Source organism: Cygnus atratus, chromosome 4, assembly GCF_013377495.2.
Source record: "Cygnus atratus isolate AKBS03 ecotype Queensland, Australia chromosome 4, CAtr_DNAZoo_HiC_assembly, whole genome shotgun sequence".
Taxonomy (NCBI): domain Eukaryota; kingdom Metazoa; phylum Chordata; class Aves; order Anseriformes; family Anatidae; genus Cygnus; species Cygnus atratus.
This window is the reverse complement of record NC_066365.1, coordinates 52,366,849-52,382,041: the sequence shown is the minus strand read 5'-3', so window position 1 is coordinate 52,382,041 and position 15,193 is coordinate 52,366,849. Positions and strand designations below refer to the sequence as shown.

The 15,193-nt window shown below is 40.5% G+C and overlaps 1 protein-coding gene across 3 annotated transcripts in view; it reads right to left on the bottom strand.

The window, feature by feature from the left end:
- ATP8A1 (ATPase phospholipid transporting 8A1) overlaps positions 1-7,939 on the bottom strand; it is a 102,070-nt gene extending 94,131 nt beyond the window's left edge. Inside the window, exon 1 of one of the 3 annotated variants that reach the window (XM_035550470.2) lies at positions 7,513-7,939. In XM_035550470.2, coding sequence (XP_035406363.1) covers positions 7,513-7,561 — 49 coding nt within the window. In that variant the 5' untranslated portion in view covers positions 7,562-7,939. The remainder of the gene's footprint in view (positions 1-7,512) is intronic. The other 2 variants (XM_035550461.2, XM_050710416.1) reach the window with 2 other exon arrangements.
- Between the last annotated feature and the right edge of the window lie 7,254 nt (positions 7,940-15,193).

Here is a 15,193-nt window from a genome sequence, read left to right as displayed (position 1 = left end):
TGAGCCAGACATTTCCTATTCCTGTCATTACCCACCCTTAGAAAGGCACCTCCTATGCGTGACCTCCAGCACGCGATTCCAGGAGCACACACAGGTGTAACGCCACTGGACACAGGCACATCTCTGCGAATGTGAGGTTGTCAGTCATCACAGCGGCACAGCCAGTCACACCAAGTCTGAATCCATCACATGGTGAGTGCACCTTCATCCCAGGTACACATCACCTTCCAGTTGCTTGATGAAGGAACGACCGCATAAAATAGCTTCCGGGAGAGCTTTGGTGGAAGAGTTGGAAACTATTCTCTCAGTACCAACCTAGCCCGAGTAACTTCAGGAAATAAGGGAAGAGTTTACACATTCTTACAATATACTACTATGATTTTGCAGCATTAGTTTTAAAGCTTCTGGAAGTATAAACCTTGAGTACAAACAGTGATAGAGTTAAAGCAAATGTTAGCAGGCATTAAACATTATATATAACCTGTTTGTTGAAAAGACAAAGGAACTATAGACATTTATTTTCATATGTTAGTATTTAGGTGTTTATTTGTTCTTCTTAAAACAACAGGTCAGCAACAAGGTGCTTAGAAGCTTCATAAACATTTACTGCCTTCCTTTCCACTACCTTGAATTCACGTTCTTCAGTCCTTACTTAAAAAGGAAGCTTTGGAATAAGTTCTGAGCCTCACATGCAGCCCTTTGTAGCCCACAGCTTCAGCAAAAGGTGTGTTAGACTACCTTCAAAGCTTTAAAGGTCACACATCTCTCTCACTTCTTTGCCTAAACTTTGAAATACATCCACTGGAGTACAGACTACACTCCCACACAAAACTCGGTATCAAGAAGTTACAATTTTTCTTCCTCGTTTGTGTCTGTATGTGTATACACATATAAAAACTCTAAGAATTCATATGACTGAAATTATTATGTTGACTAGGATGGCAAACATGCTTAATTTAAGTGACTGAAATGTTTTCCAAGCAGAAGAGACACAGAACTCTTTTCGAAACACTCTACTTTCAGATGTGATTATCAGAAAGAGTGTAGAGAGAAAACAGAAGTGTTGAAATTTTAATTCAGCATTTGATAAAGAGCTGCTACATCCCATCCCACCCTCCCACAATGCCATTTCTTTACAATATACCACTCTCGGGAATAGTATCACTATGTCTTGCTTCCACTACCTACCGAAAATCTTCTGTCAAGAGTCAGCACGCCCAGGTTTCAGTTACTCTGCTGTGCGTTTATCCCGGTTAGTAACAGATGCCTTACGCCTGGTCAGAAATCGGACACGCTCTTCTTGCTGTGAAGCTGCTCATTTTCAGAAGTGCCTGAGGTCAAAGAAAATTCTTTGCTGCACAGCTGTACAGCAAACAAAGCCTCAGGCACTGTTTCTGGGCTCTCTGCATGCCAAACATCTTTAGGGACACCCTACCACCCTAGCCTGCATGGTAGGCAGACCTAGTCTAGAACTTTTTTTTTTTTTTCCTGAAGCCTAAACATTATGTTATGTAGGTGAAGTTTCCCACTAGTTTCACAAGACGTAAGACCAAGTATTTAATAGCTACCACCTTGAGTGTGAATGGAAGTTTCTCTACATGATGCCTCCACTAGAATTACAATTAAAAATCTATTGCATTCCCAGGGTTTGTTTGTATTCTGCATCTTCAGAAAACCAGCACAAAGCATTTCCAATTTCTGCTGTCTCACCCACACTCATCTAGTATAAACAGATTAAGTCACCAAAAGCTTTCCTTAATTACAGTAATTTATTCAAATATGACCTGCAAGGAAATCTTCAGGATGTTTTATTTACAGTAGGTGAATGAAGAATATGACAACAAGTTGTTAGTACACAAATGGCCCAAAATAACGTCAGGCATTAAAATCAAAAAGGAAGGATATTACACACCATGGTAGTACATACATTAAATTGAAATGCCTACCAATCTACAGTCAAGGTGACAGGAACCAAGTCCACAGATTTGTTCCACGATTACAATGCTTCGTTCAATCTGGCACCTTATGGGAAATCACGTCTGAGACATGCATTATTTAAATTACTCACTTTCAAATACGAAGTAGGACATGTATCAAAGTACACTCACAAACTTGAGTCTAACTGCATTATCTCACACCCAGACTTTTAAGAGCTACATTTCCATGAAATTTTAAAAAACAAATCTACAGGCTAGAGCTCAACTACTGAGTGCTCTTCAGTGCAGCAGGTTACACGAAAGCTGACCACTTTGCAAAAAGGAAGCTACTAAGTGGTGTATTTCTTCCTCAAGGAGAGCGAGAATCCACTGGCATCAAACCAATCTGTATGAACTCAGCCTACTAATGAAATAAACAGATGCCTTTCTCAAAAATGTTGCATACAAGTAATCACAAGAACAAGTGAAAGGACATCCATGCTTGAGAATGGAAGGAAAATTTCACCAGATCACCTCTTGGTGAAAGTAGCTACATTTTTAGTGAAAGGGGTGTAAACAGATGCATTTAACACACAGTAAGAAAAAAAATAAATAAGTTGTCTACCATTCTGTAATCCATTAGAAAGTTCCAAGAACACTGACCCAAATATTCAGAAAGTTGACAGTTAAAAAAATAGAAAATCCTGAAGCACAGAATCCAGACAGGAAAGATAAAAACCACAACGCATGCAGAGTCAATAGCAAAGCATCAGCTGTTACATATATCTGATTATGCAAAAAATACTGTGAAGTTTATGAGTAAGAACATACGATGAAGCAATCGCTTTAACCTCCTTTTGAAAAAGGACATAATTATTGCTGTGCTACAGATGTTTAACTGGAGCCCACCTGACTCGTTTCTTGTCTGTTCATCACACCAAGTGAACAGAAAAGCATTGTTCCAGGGCTTAACATTAAAAGTAGCATCACTCCATATTGGCTCTTATCTAAGGTAACAACAAATCCTAAAGTACCACTCAGCAATAATTTTGAAGGCTTCTAGCCAGCAGGAGTAAAACTGCAATTATCACACTTCAGTTAGGAACCATGGTGCTGCTCTAAGCAAGACCTGTCATTTGGAAAGAATAAATACGTTGCGAGACCCCTCTTCCTCTTTTGCAGCCTGTAGTACTGCTGGTATTTAACCAGAGCTGAATGATCATACAGATTCTATGGCATACATTCTTACCTGTCCCACTGCCAGAAAAGCATCTGGCTTGAAAAAAGTTGCAAGTCAGCACTTTAAAAAGAATAATTGGAAAATATGGAAGAATTGGAACAAGTCACACTACTCTGACAATTTATTATGCAGAACTGGCAAGTTTGAAAGATAATTTCCACTTAATATTCAGAATCATGTCTGATAGTATATATATATATATATATATATATATATATATATTTTATTTATGCCCTTATAGGGACAAAACAAAAATAACCAATGAAACAACAACAACAACAAAAAAAAGCCAAGCAACCGACTTGAACTTTCTCCAATAAGAGAACCCATTAAAGACAATGTTTTGCTTCCAAGAAGAAAAATCCAGAAGAGGCAACTATGTTCCATCACACAGTATTTGCAGGGACTCTTCCTAAACCAGTTTTGATGACTTTACTAAATCAATAGATAAAACAACAACAATAAATTCTAAACTGTAAACACTGTACAAAAAATTTTCATATTTCCAAATTTTCCTTTATATACATGAAGAAATAGATGACTGTAAATGGAGATAGACTGTACCATGGAAAGAAAGGGGAGGAAAAAAAAAAACCACCCTCACTCAAATCACCAAAAGGATTTTAATACACTTCTCTTAATCATTAAAAACTTTTATTTTATTCTCAAAGTACGGCATTCAAAAGCTTTGAAAGTTGGTTCTGTAGCCAAGAAACTCTTTGTCTAGCAAGTCTGCTAGCTCACATTCCTGAAGAATACAGCACAGTTCAAAGATGGTATCACTATGAGAAAGAGTGTGCCTTCAGAGCTATTAGTCCTAATGCCCCAATAAAACTTTGATAACACAACTGGCACTGAGAAGCTGTCCTCTGTACCTCTGAGGAGTCAAAGTACAGGAGGGGGATTGCAATCAGCTGCTCTAACCTGCCGGCACCGCTGAGGCTGCCAAGCCTGCACTATCACTAGACACAATTTTTCCAGTGAAGCACTGGGAATCTCAACATGGTCTGCAAAACAAACTTGTTAGGAAAAAGAACAGGCTCAAGTGACAACAATGAGCACTACATCTAGTAAAATGCTATACATTCCAACAGTCCAGTAGTAGAAATGCTTAAGAATATATTAGGAACTACAAAAACTGAAAGTCTTCTGAAAATAATCTGATGATTACTATAGAATTTCAGAATAATCACCCTCTTATGAAAGTTGTCACATCTTGCACAAGTTCAGCTTCACCTAGCTTTCATACAGGCATTTGCCTCCACCAGTATGAAGAATTTGTTATTAATGTTGTTGGCAGACAGCACAACGGCAACTCAGATTTCTCTACAATCTAATATAGTTCTCTGAACTCCAGCAATACTTGAAGGAAAGCATTAATGCTTCTACTTTCAGACGATTAGAGAACCCTAATAAGAACTGTCAACCCCAATTCCACTCTCCCAGAATACATCAAAAGAAAAAAAATTAGCTTTGAATAATTACATTTCCTATTATTTAATAGATGCATATATTAGAATCTATTATATATATAATCTATATATAGCTACTATCTAGTAGCTATAAATAGTTACAACAAGCATAGTTAATTACTGTATTAACTAACTCTGTATGTCGGCTACACTACTCAAAGATTTCCCCATGGGTTTTACAACTGCAGAATACATGATGTGAATGCTATTTCTATAGCACCAAACATTTGAAGCCCAGGACAGATTCTGAATTAAGGTTACCAGTGCTGGAAACACATTGTAGAGATTTCCTAAATCAGTTTAGGAGGGCTTCCATGCCTTGAGCAAGACTTCTTTGGTAAAAACACCAGTTGTGTAGAACTGCAGGTGTTTCCTAAGGTGAACTGCAAGTGTTCTTTACAACAGGGATAACAGGCAAAAATCTATTAAAAATGATTATAGGCATGCCTGGTTATCTTTTATCAGCCACGAAGAGCACAAGATCCTGCAGAGGTTTGGGAGAATACTGCCAAAACAGTAGCTGCTTTTTAACCAAATTCCTTCCTCGATGCAGGTAACGTGTTGTCTTACAGATGTTAACTCACCTACAGTTTTTATTTTGTAATAATTTACAGACTGTAGTATTACATCCTCTGTGACTGTCAACCAATTCTTGGGAATGATACATGTGTGCATCGTTCTGACAAGTCTTGGTTTATTCTATCTGAGCACGTCAGCCGATTTCCTCTAATAACAGTATTACTATCTCTTTATGTCAGAGAGAGCTTAGTTCTGAGATGATGTCAAGGCAGTCCAGACTGATAAGGTAACTCATGATCCATGGAAAAGGTCTCTGAGGCAGAAATTAGCTGCTGCAGTGCCAGGAGAGAAAAATGAGGTTTTAACCCCATACAACACAGAAATTCGAGAACAAAGAAGGTAATATTAGGTTTTCTATCAGATCCCCTCCTGTCTCATGCTACTCTAAGGAATGGCCCAGGCTATTACAACACTTATGAAAACTGCTCTTTGTGATCTCAGTATTAACAGTGGCTTCCAAAGAACGTACAGTGACCTTGCCATTAACAAAGAGCTTCCTACTCTACACCATAGATAAGACTTCGGTGGAGGTCCCAGAAGGCTGCGTTATCATCACTTTGCACAGTGCTTATCTAAGAGACTCCTATCATGGCCAGAGACAGGGTTTTACAGATACTTTATGTCACTTTCAAGTGCTGTGGATATCACTCACATTGCAGAACTCTCAAGCCTCTTAGAAAATTGTAATATTTACTTATGAAGCACTGTTTAGAACCACAAGCGACACAGTCCACGTAAAATAAATTTGGAAGCTATTTATCCCAAAAAGGGAAAAAAAAAGTAAAAGACTCATTGACATTGATTCCACTGTGAATGAACTGAATGGAAATGAAACAAACTAGGAAGGTTCACATTAACCTATGATTGGAGACACAGTAACACTTTTAAAATGACTTCTCTTTGAGTAATGGCATGGATAGTACAGCATGATACAATGTAGCAACTCTATTGTTATGATGAAAGCTATCATCACATCATTTCCCAAAAGTTGTATTTCTTAAAAGAAATTCCATACCTATTTTCAGTCCTAACAAAGGTGTTTTGGAGAAACCTATTAATCCCTGTATTCAGCTGTTCTACAGTCATCCAACCTTGAACACTGTTCACATAAACTAGATTTTTTTTTTCCTCTTTTCACTACATCTGCACTTCTTAGAAAGACATTCACTTTTAGGGAACATCACGTTTGTTCATTTACTAATCCTCAAGATTCCTGTAAGTTATATGGTTTTAAAAAAGCACAAATAAATTGGGAAAATCGATGCTAAGCTTTCAGTGAAAACCAACTGACTTGAAAAGAACGACTGGAAAAGAACTGAAATTAAGCAGTGAGCATTTGGACCTCTAGCCAGTGCCATTATACGCCTCTGCTAATGACTGTGGGTACTGCATCACAGCTACTCTGGCCGTAAGCACATTTCAAAAGCATCCCTGGAAGTATGCATCTTTTTTATTGCTTTTCAGAAAGATGTATTCCTCCACTTTCTTGGCCAGCTAACCTTGCCTAGGAAGTAAAAGGTAGTGCCAGATATCTTCCAAACCTACTTTTGGGGGAGAAAGGCATATAAGATGGTATAAACAGGAAAGAAGGTCAAGATAACATCTTATTTCCATTTTTTTTTTCTTCACAGTCTTGCTAGCATGGGGAAAAAAAATCGAATATATATATATATACAAAAGTAATCTGTTTGGAAGAAGGAAGAAAGATACAGGGAGAAAGTTTTTACTTCCGTACATGACCAAACAAAGACAAAGGATATTCTACGCAGCATAATGGCCTGATTTAAGTGCAAAACCTTTAACATAGTCAAAGGGATAAAACCTGCATGCCCACCTCACCAAGTGCATGTCATCACGGTGACACGACTGTCATTATGTACAGCAGCAGAACATAAGCTATCCCAATGCGCTGCTGCGTTCGTATTTGTGATTTCACGCTTTATTTCTGCATGCAATAATCGCTATATTGTAATAATTCACTGCAGCAATTCTCTCTGTAAGGCAATTATGGACACGCCGCTGCTGTCTGAAGGCTTAAACCCCGACCCTCAGCCGGGCATTACAGACACCGGCACAGCCCGATCCCTTCAGGTAGGGTCTCCCCGTGCTAGGATCGCCGGCGGAGGACAATGACAAGCCGACAAGACGGAAAAAAGCGGCAGCACCCGGCCGCCACCGCAGAGGCCCGGCGGGAGCCCCCCCATCTCAAACACCCCCCCCCCCCCCCGACGCCCCCCCTCAGCTCGGCTCCCCGCGGCGCCGCGGTACCGGCCCGGCCGAGAGGCGGCTGCCGGGCGGCGCTTACCCTCGGCGCGGGAGCGGATCTCCGACACCGTTTTCTGCACCGCCGGCATGGCCGCGGGGCGGTGGCGCCCGTGTGGTGATGGTGGCGGTGGTGGTGAGGCGGCCGCCCTGCACCTGCTGCTCTGCGATCGCGGCGGGAGCCGGGCCGGGGGCGGCGGCGAGGGCTCCCCTCAGAGCGGCGGCGATCCTCACGCCTCAGGCGCCGCCGCTCCCAACCGACCGCCGCGGCGCCAGCGCTCCTCGCTCGGCCCCTCCGGAGCCTACCAACTCCGCCCCGTTCCCCCCCTTTCCTTCACGCCGCCTCCTCGCTCCGCCGTCTGCCCGCCGCCATCTCACGCCCCCCACCCGCCGGCTCAGCCTCAGCGAGCAGCAGGCGAACGAGCGGCGTGAGGGACCCGCTTCTGCAGCGAGAGGAGGGTTTCTGAAATCGTCCCCTCCCCGTGACGGGAGGGGAATGGAACGTGCCAAGCTTTGGGCCGGTGCCCGGCGCTAGGAGAACTGGGCGGGCGGGGGATGGCCGCCCCCGTCCCTGTCACCGCCTCCGTCCCCGTCCCTGTCACAGTCCCGCCGGGGGTGCTCAGCGGGTAGCAGTGGGCGCAGGGCGGGCTGCAGAGCTCTGGTCAGGCTGCGGAGGGAGGGCTGGTGCTGCCCTGCTTCACGGGAGACTTCCAAACTGTCGCCCAGCTTTTTATTTTCAGCCCCGTAATTCCCAGTGTCGCAGTCTGCCAGCCCTGAGCCGCTGTGACTCCGAGCTGCCCTGCCGTGTGGGCTGGTGGAAAGGAGATCCCAGCTGCAGGTGCCTCGGGCTGAGGCAGCAGTGGTGGTTTTACTTTGAGGCTGTTGACGTGATGTTTTGTGCAGCTGCAACAGGCCGAGGAACGTGGCCCTGGCGTGTTGTGCCTGCGTCTTGGTTAAAACAGCCACCCTCGCTGTGGGAAGATGGAGAAGAAAACAGGAAAGGGGGTAGTATTTGGAGCTGCAGGTCTTCTTGGCGTGTTTGTGGTTTGCATCCCTTGCAGTCTGCCAAAAAGAACAGTCCTGCATAGAGGAAGATGGAAGTTATGAAATAGAATAACGCTACTGTTGGCCTAGGGGTCTTGAGGGGTTTTGAGCCTGACGCGACCCCTAAAGGTCAACACTATGTCCTCCGAAAAGTAGGTAATACAGCCAGATTGCAGAGGTGGGATTTCTGCATTTTCACAGAGCGTACACATATGCTATGAAAAGATACATGTAGTCTTTCTTAACAACAACAAAGTCTTTTGTTTGATAAAGTTGGTAAATATCTCTGTAAATAGATTAAGCAGGTAGCGCTTCAAGGAGAAAAGTGAACCAAGAAATTGTTTTTATTAAACGCCTAGCTCAGATACAAGGAAAGGGGAATATTTTGCTTCACAGAAAACTGCACTGGGAAATAAATGCAGCTCTTTTTCAAAAGGCCAGCAAACCTGCTGGAGGCTCCTCTTTACAAGATAATGCTCTTCTGCATCACCCTCTGCAGGAGTCTATGTGTGTGTGTTTTGCTGAACAAAGAACAAAGACTGTAGAAATATTTCTATTTGTGCTTTATTACTGGAAAAACAAAATACGTGAAGAGAACATGCTCATCCAGTTTGAAGAAATACTTCCTATAGGTCATATTTACAGCCATGGATAGAGGCTTGGCCAAGCAAGTTTCTTTCTGTAAGAAGAAACAGCATTTAGTTTTCTGTTGAAATTCCATAGGAACCTGACTGAATTGGTCATCTAGGAGTCTCAACATATATATAACGCCCCCAGCATAAATAGGGCCTGACAATGGACATTGTGTGTTGGTTTTTTGTATGTTTGTTTTGCAGTTCATAACAGATACGTCATTGTTAAAAGGCTGCAAGCAGACGGAAACTAACTATAAATTCATATACATGCCAGTGAACGTGTGATTTTTCCTCAAAATTACTGTAGTGCTGGTGATAAATAAGATTGTCAGATTGTCAGTTAAATCCACTTTTAAATCCAATTTTATGTCTAAACTTTTTTTTTTTTTCTTCTGTAAGACCCCTGGCAAGGAAAGCTTTTACTGATACCTCTGGACAACTGGAAATCTACCCACTTGATTGCATAAGATATTAAAACAATGCTGCCAAGTGCTTGTTCACATTTGTGAATACAAAGTCTCTATCCACATTGCAAAAAAAGCAGCCCAGCAACAAAATTGGTAGCTTTATTCTTAATATATATATATATTTTTTTTTTTACTGTGGCTTGTGAATGATCAATGTCCTATAAATAAATATATATATATGTCTTTTTTGAATTTATAATAAGAATAATATTTGGAAAAAAGATGAGGAATAAAGTTCTATTAAATTTTTCTATCACTTCAAGAAATTTTCCATTTTTCCAGCTTTTATTCTACAAAGTCTCAACGGTAAGCTAAACTTGTTTAACCATTTAGTTATGCAACGGTCACTTCATCCAAATGTCTCCAAAATGTAGGAAATTCATAACTCCTTTCTTTTGTAACAGTCACCATTACTTGCAAGATTACTCTTTTCTTTCTTTCTTTCCTTTGGAAAATGAGGATATGAGCTCCATCCATTCACCTCATCTAGGGTAAATGTATTCTGTGTCACTAAAGCAGTTTCCATCCCCCCACGCCACCATTCTTGTTTTGATAGAAACAGGTCAGAAAAGGCTTCTGCAGCTTTTTAAGCTGAGAGTATGCTCTATATTTAAGGAATCCACTATTTCTTTCTGGATCATCACTTGCTTGTAATGTGCACAACAGGGATGAAAAAGGAAGCAAGCCAGTCAGCTTTCCAGCTAGGGTGTAAATTAAACAGTATGCCTATACCGTACTTTAAAGATTAGATGACACTCTATGTTGAGTTCCATTTTGATTTCAATGTGCATTTTGAAACACATTGAGGTTCTGGTGGAATCGCTAACAATTTATTATTACTTTAATGTAAGACTACCTTTTGGCACAAGAGAAGGCAGAACTTCATTTTTAAAATACAGCAGAAAAGCATACCCATGAAGAACAAGTTGTTTCAGATGGAGAAAAAGCCTTGCAATGACAGCTGAAGTGTTGATCTAGTGAAAGAAATTTGTGACAGATTACAAGTCTATTCATAGGGTGAAAATATATAGTACTTTATAGTTAATAGATTAAACTTAGCTATGATGAGCCAGACTTATCTGACCAATTCATGTTTGATGGCCTTTAAAGGTAAAGACTACTAACCCAACTGAAATCTGTTCTTGCAAACGGTATAAATGTTCTTTTTATTAGGACTTTAAAGATATATGTTTCCATTATTTAAGATAAACCAACCCTACTTCGTAGCAGTGTCCCAGCATAAGAGCTATTCCCTTTAAAATTAATGCATGTATAAATGTATAAACATGGAAAGTGAGGGCTGTAGGCTTGATGAATATATTTCTAGTAAGGGAAAATGATGTCTGTAGGTTTGAAGTTGTCACAAACTTGACACATATAAAAAATGTAATCCAAAATTTTTTTGTGTAATGCTATTAGTGTATATGAAGTAGTGCAATTTTCCTTCGTGATATACTGTCAGAAAACAGGTGGCCAGTTTTCATACAGTAGTGGAAGTGAATGTTAATACGGTAACTGCTGCTTCTTTTCCAGCATTGTCTAGAAAGAAATTACTTTCCATTGCTGATTTCCATCATGAGTCTTTTTCTGTTTAAAAGATATTACAGCAACTGGAGGCTGTGCAATTGATCTCAAACTCTCATAATATTTTAACTGATATATTTTTAGTTTAATATATAAAATACTGTCATGGTCTGGGAAGTTTTTAATGGAATTTTAGGAATAGGTAAATCAGAAATTTAAAAAGGTACAGGGAAGGAACCATTTTAGCTCAGACCAGCTAACAAATCTTTTCTCTGCCTGAATGTAACATCAAATTTAGAGATATAAATTCTAAAAGACAGAATGTGTTATGTTTCTATGAACTCCTACATAAAGAAAGGCATAATTACTACAGCAAGATTTTTACTCCCAGCTGAGCGAGAGCAAATGTTTTAGAGATCTCCAGCTCATGGACTGCTGTATCAGCTTATCCAAAATGGACTAACTAACATACATTCAGTATGCCAGCAAAGTTATTCAATATAATATGTACTTACCAATGTCTGACTGCAAGATATAAAGAAGTATTTAGCTGCTATTTGCTGATGTGTTGTTTACATGATGTTTTGTCATTAAGGGTTCTGTACCCCATTAGTCTAGCTTAAAAAGTCACAGGTGGAAACAGACTTGTGGTTTTCATTACAAAGTGTGTTTGACCTGTACAAGTAAATGTAAGTTTATATTGTATGTATCTGTTATCATTGTGAAAGACAAAACTTCTGCTTTCCTGGGGCAAGACATGTTAGTAAAAGAAACCTCAGAATCCGGAAGTGGATATTTAAACGCACAGAACATGCCACAGAACACATCAGATAATTCAGCCTCTGGGGTGATTTGTAGAAGCCTGTGAAGGCATTTCTGTGGGTTACCACCTCAGTTGCTGTATCAGTTGGCTGTTCTGAGTGTGTAAACAAAGCACTGGAAAGCGAAATATAACCAAAGAGAAACAAACCAGACACAAAGACAGCATCAATTTCCTTTGGCTAAATCTCCTTTATACATTGTTAGATTCGCAGTCATAGCACTGGAGGGAAAAGACTTAGGGATACATAATCCCAGAGCATAGACACAGATTCACATTTGCTTCCAGTAGAAATCTGCAAGGACAAGTTCCCTGATATGCCTCCTATATCCCCTTGTGGTAGCATCGAATGGTCAACATCAGACATGTTAGTTCCCAAAAAGAAATGATCTCATCTGCAAGAAGGAACTGTGCTAGGTGTGCATCCAAACTATAGATGTCCACAATGGTGCAATGCATGTATGGTCAACTTTTCACCATTTCATAGCTTGGCCTTGGAAATCAGTGCCAATAATATCAAGTGTGTTGTTAGGAACATTCATTCTGGTAAATGAAAGTGAATGTATCAGTACTTCTTAAAATCTACCCCGCTATCCTTTTCTGAGAAGCTGGTAGGCATCATATCTTTGGTGTTTTTTTTTTTCTTTTTTCTTTTTTTTTTTTAGTGTGAAGGGAGGGGAAGTTATTTCTTATCCTTTCCCAAAATAGGCTTCCCATACTTTGATTTGGACATAATAATAATGGAATAAATATAGGCAGAGAGAGAGGCTATGTGAGAAGAAAACCTTGGAGACCACTGCCGTTACTGACTATTGTCTCCTTTTGATTGTGTTATATGCTTCTATAGTTGTCACCCTGGCTTCCAAATTCTCAAATGTAGAAGCTTTCTTTTACCTTTTAAACTGATTTTAGGGTAACTTTATAATTTAGAAAGATATGCATTTAAGGATTGCATATTTATTTGTACTACTACCTCTACAGGAGCATTAACACGTGACACACTTCTGTTGTCTTCCTGAACCTGCCAAGGGAATTGTTTTGTGACCTTACATAAGCATTTGCTGGCTGCTTTCATGGCATTTCTTTGCAATTTGAGCTATTTGCAGCAAAGCTTCTCTCCTGATATTTGTCTGGGTAATGCCAGCCCCCCTGCAGTGGGATCCTGACATCACTAATAGTGTTAGTGCTAACAACAGTGATCAGCCTTTCACAGGAGGTGTTCAGCACTATGCAAGAGTGGGTCAAGATGACTGTCATCTTGGACACCATTTCTTACAGGATTGCCAGTACGTAACTGCTGTACCCACAGGACCTTGTGTGCAAGATACACAAGAAGAACAAAGTAATACAAAAGCAGACTGCTAAAGGAGACATGAAAGTTCAGGTCTGCGTGTGTCTCTGTTGACAGTTATTCACAGCTGTGGAAACTATGAGGAAGAAGAACATAATGCCTGAAATAAATTCTCTGCTAGAAAACAAGGCAAAGATCCAATCTCTTGCCACGCTACTTGGCATTCACACTGGGTTCAATGCTGCCGTAAGGTTCTGCAGGCGTCCTTTGATGTTTGTGAAGCTGCGACAAACACACAAGCACCCATTGCTCAGCAGACAGAAAGTGAAAGAGCTGTGCTGGTAGTTTCAGTGTGGTATTCTGGCAAGCAGATTTGTCACAGAAGGGAAAAAGCACAGGAGCAAAAGCACTGTTGGCACATAAATAAAATGGATCAGGAAGAGCATGGCCAACCGGATTCCTCTTTGTGGCTGATCACAAGCTTATGCAAATATTTGATTAAAACCACAAAAAAACAGAGGAAGAACAATATGCAGATGTTTACATTAGGTTGGTTTCTTCTGTGAGTACAAACCATGAAAGAAAATGTGAAAAGGGTCATGACAAATGAATTACATGGGTCTTTAAAATATAAAGCATGACCATTTAATCCTGCTAGTCAGTGATTGTTTTCACTTTCAAGAAATAGGTGCAAATGTAAGTTACGTGGCTTTACACTGATGGCAATAGTTTAATTGATTGCTACATTCCTCCGTTTTATGCTGGCTTTAACATTTTTGATTTTAAAGATGTTATGACACTGTAAACATGGAATAGCTGGATGGTGAACTAGGCCCCCGAAGTTTAGATTTAAAACAGCTGCAGATATTTTCCTGATAGCATCTGTAAAATTTTGATATCCAATTAGATATATGTCTCTAAGAGAATGGGAAGGGAGAATAGGGAGAGCCTCGGTCAAGATAAATGCTTTCAGGCAGCCAGCCACAAAAAGCACCTGTAAGAGATTTAAATTTCCATATAGATACCACCAGGAGCTAGGGTGGCAGGAATATTCAAATGTTAGTAAAGGGAAAGAAATCCTAAAATGAAAATGCATCATCAATTTGAAATCCACCCAAAGCAGGCAAGACTCTGTCAGACAAAGCAATAACCTGCTTGAGTCAGCTCTGTGTGTTTAAGCAAGCAAGCAGGTGTCACTCTCTGTAGTATCATGGCAGTACAGCATGTACTGCAGTGTGGTAGGCTGCAGCCTGGAAACAGATCTGCATGCCTTCTTGTCTCTCCCTGTTTTCACTGCACCCAAATATGAGCAGAAAGACATGTGTGAGTGAGAAAATAGTGCACGGTAGGGGAATTCTTATGTCAAAAATGCTAAATAATCATTTAGTTGAGAAACTGCAGAGCCTTTGCAGAGAAGCAGGTGATTCACCTGATCATCAGAGAAATGCTTTATGACATTTCTCAGAAAAAACAAACAAACAAACAAACAACAACAAAAAAAAACCCTGAAAATAAAATCAGCTGAAACTGGGCAAATCATGACTTTGAAAATCTGAACTTGTGCATTTTTAGTGCGGTCAGTTTGACAGCTCAGTGTCTGAAGATTACACATTTTGACAGATAGCCTGACCCAGGACCACAGAAGAGAGCAGGATTCTCCTCTCTCCTCTCCTCTCCTCTCCTCTCCTCTCCTCTCCTCTCCTCTCCTCTCCTCTCCTCTCCTCTCCTCTCCTCTCCTCTCCTCTCCTCTCCTCTCCTCTCCTCTCCTCTCCTCTCCTCTCCTCTCCTCTCCTCTCCATCTTTATTTACCATGTCTCCCTGGGTATCAGAAGGGCAATTACTGGGTTAATATTCAACAAAGAAAAAAATAATTTTTCTACGTTTTTCAAAGTAAATTTGGTGACAATTGTATGCGAAAGATAGTTATGTACACTGTACAAGTC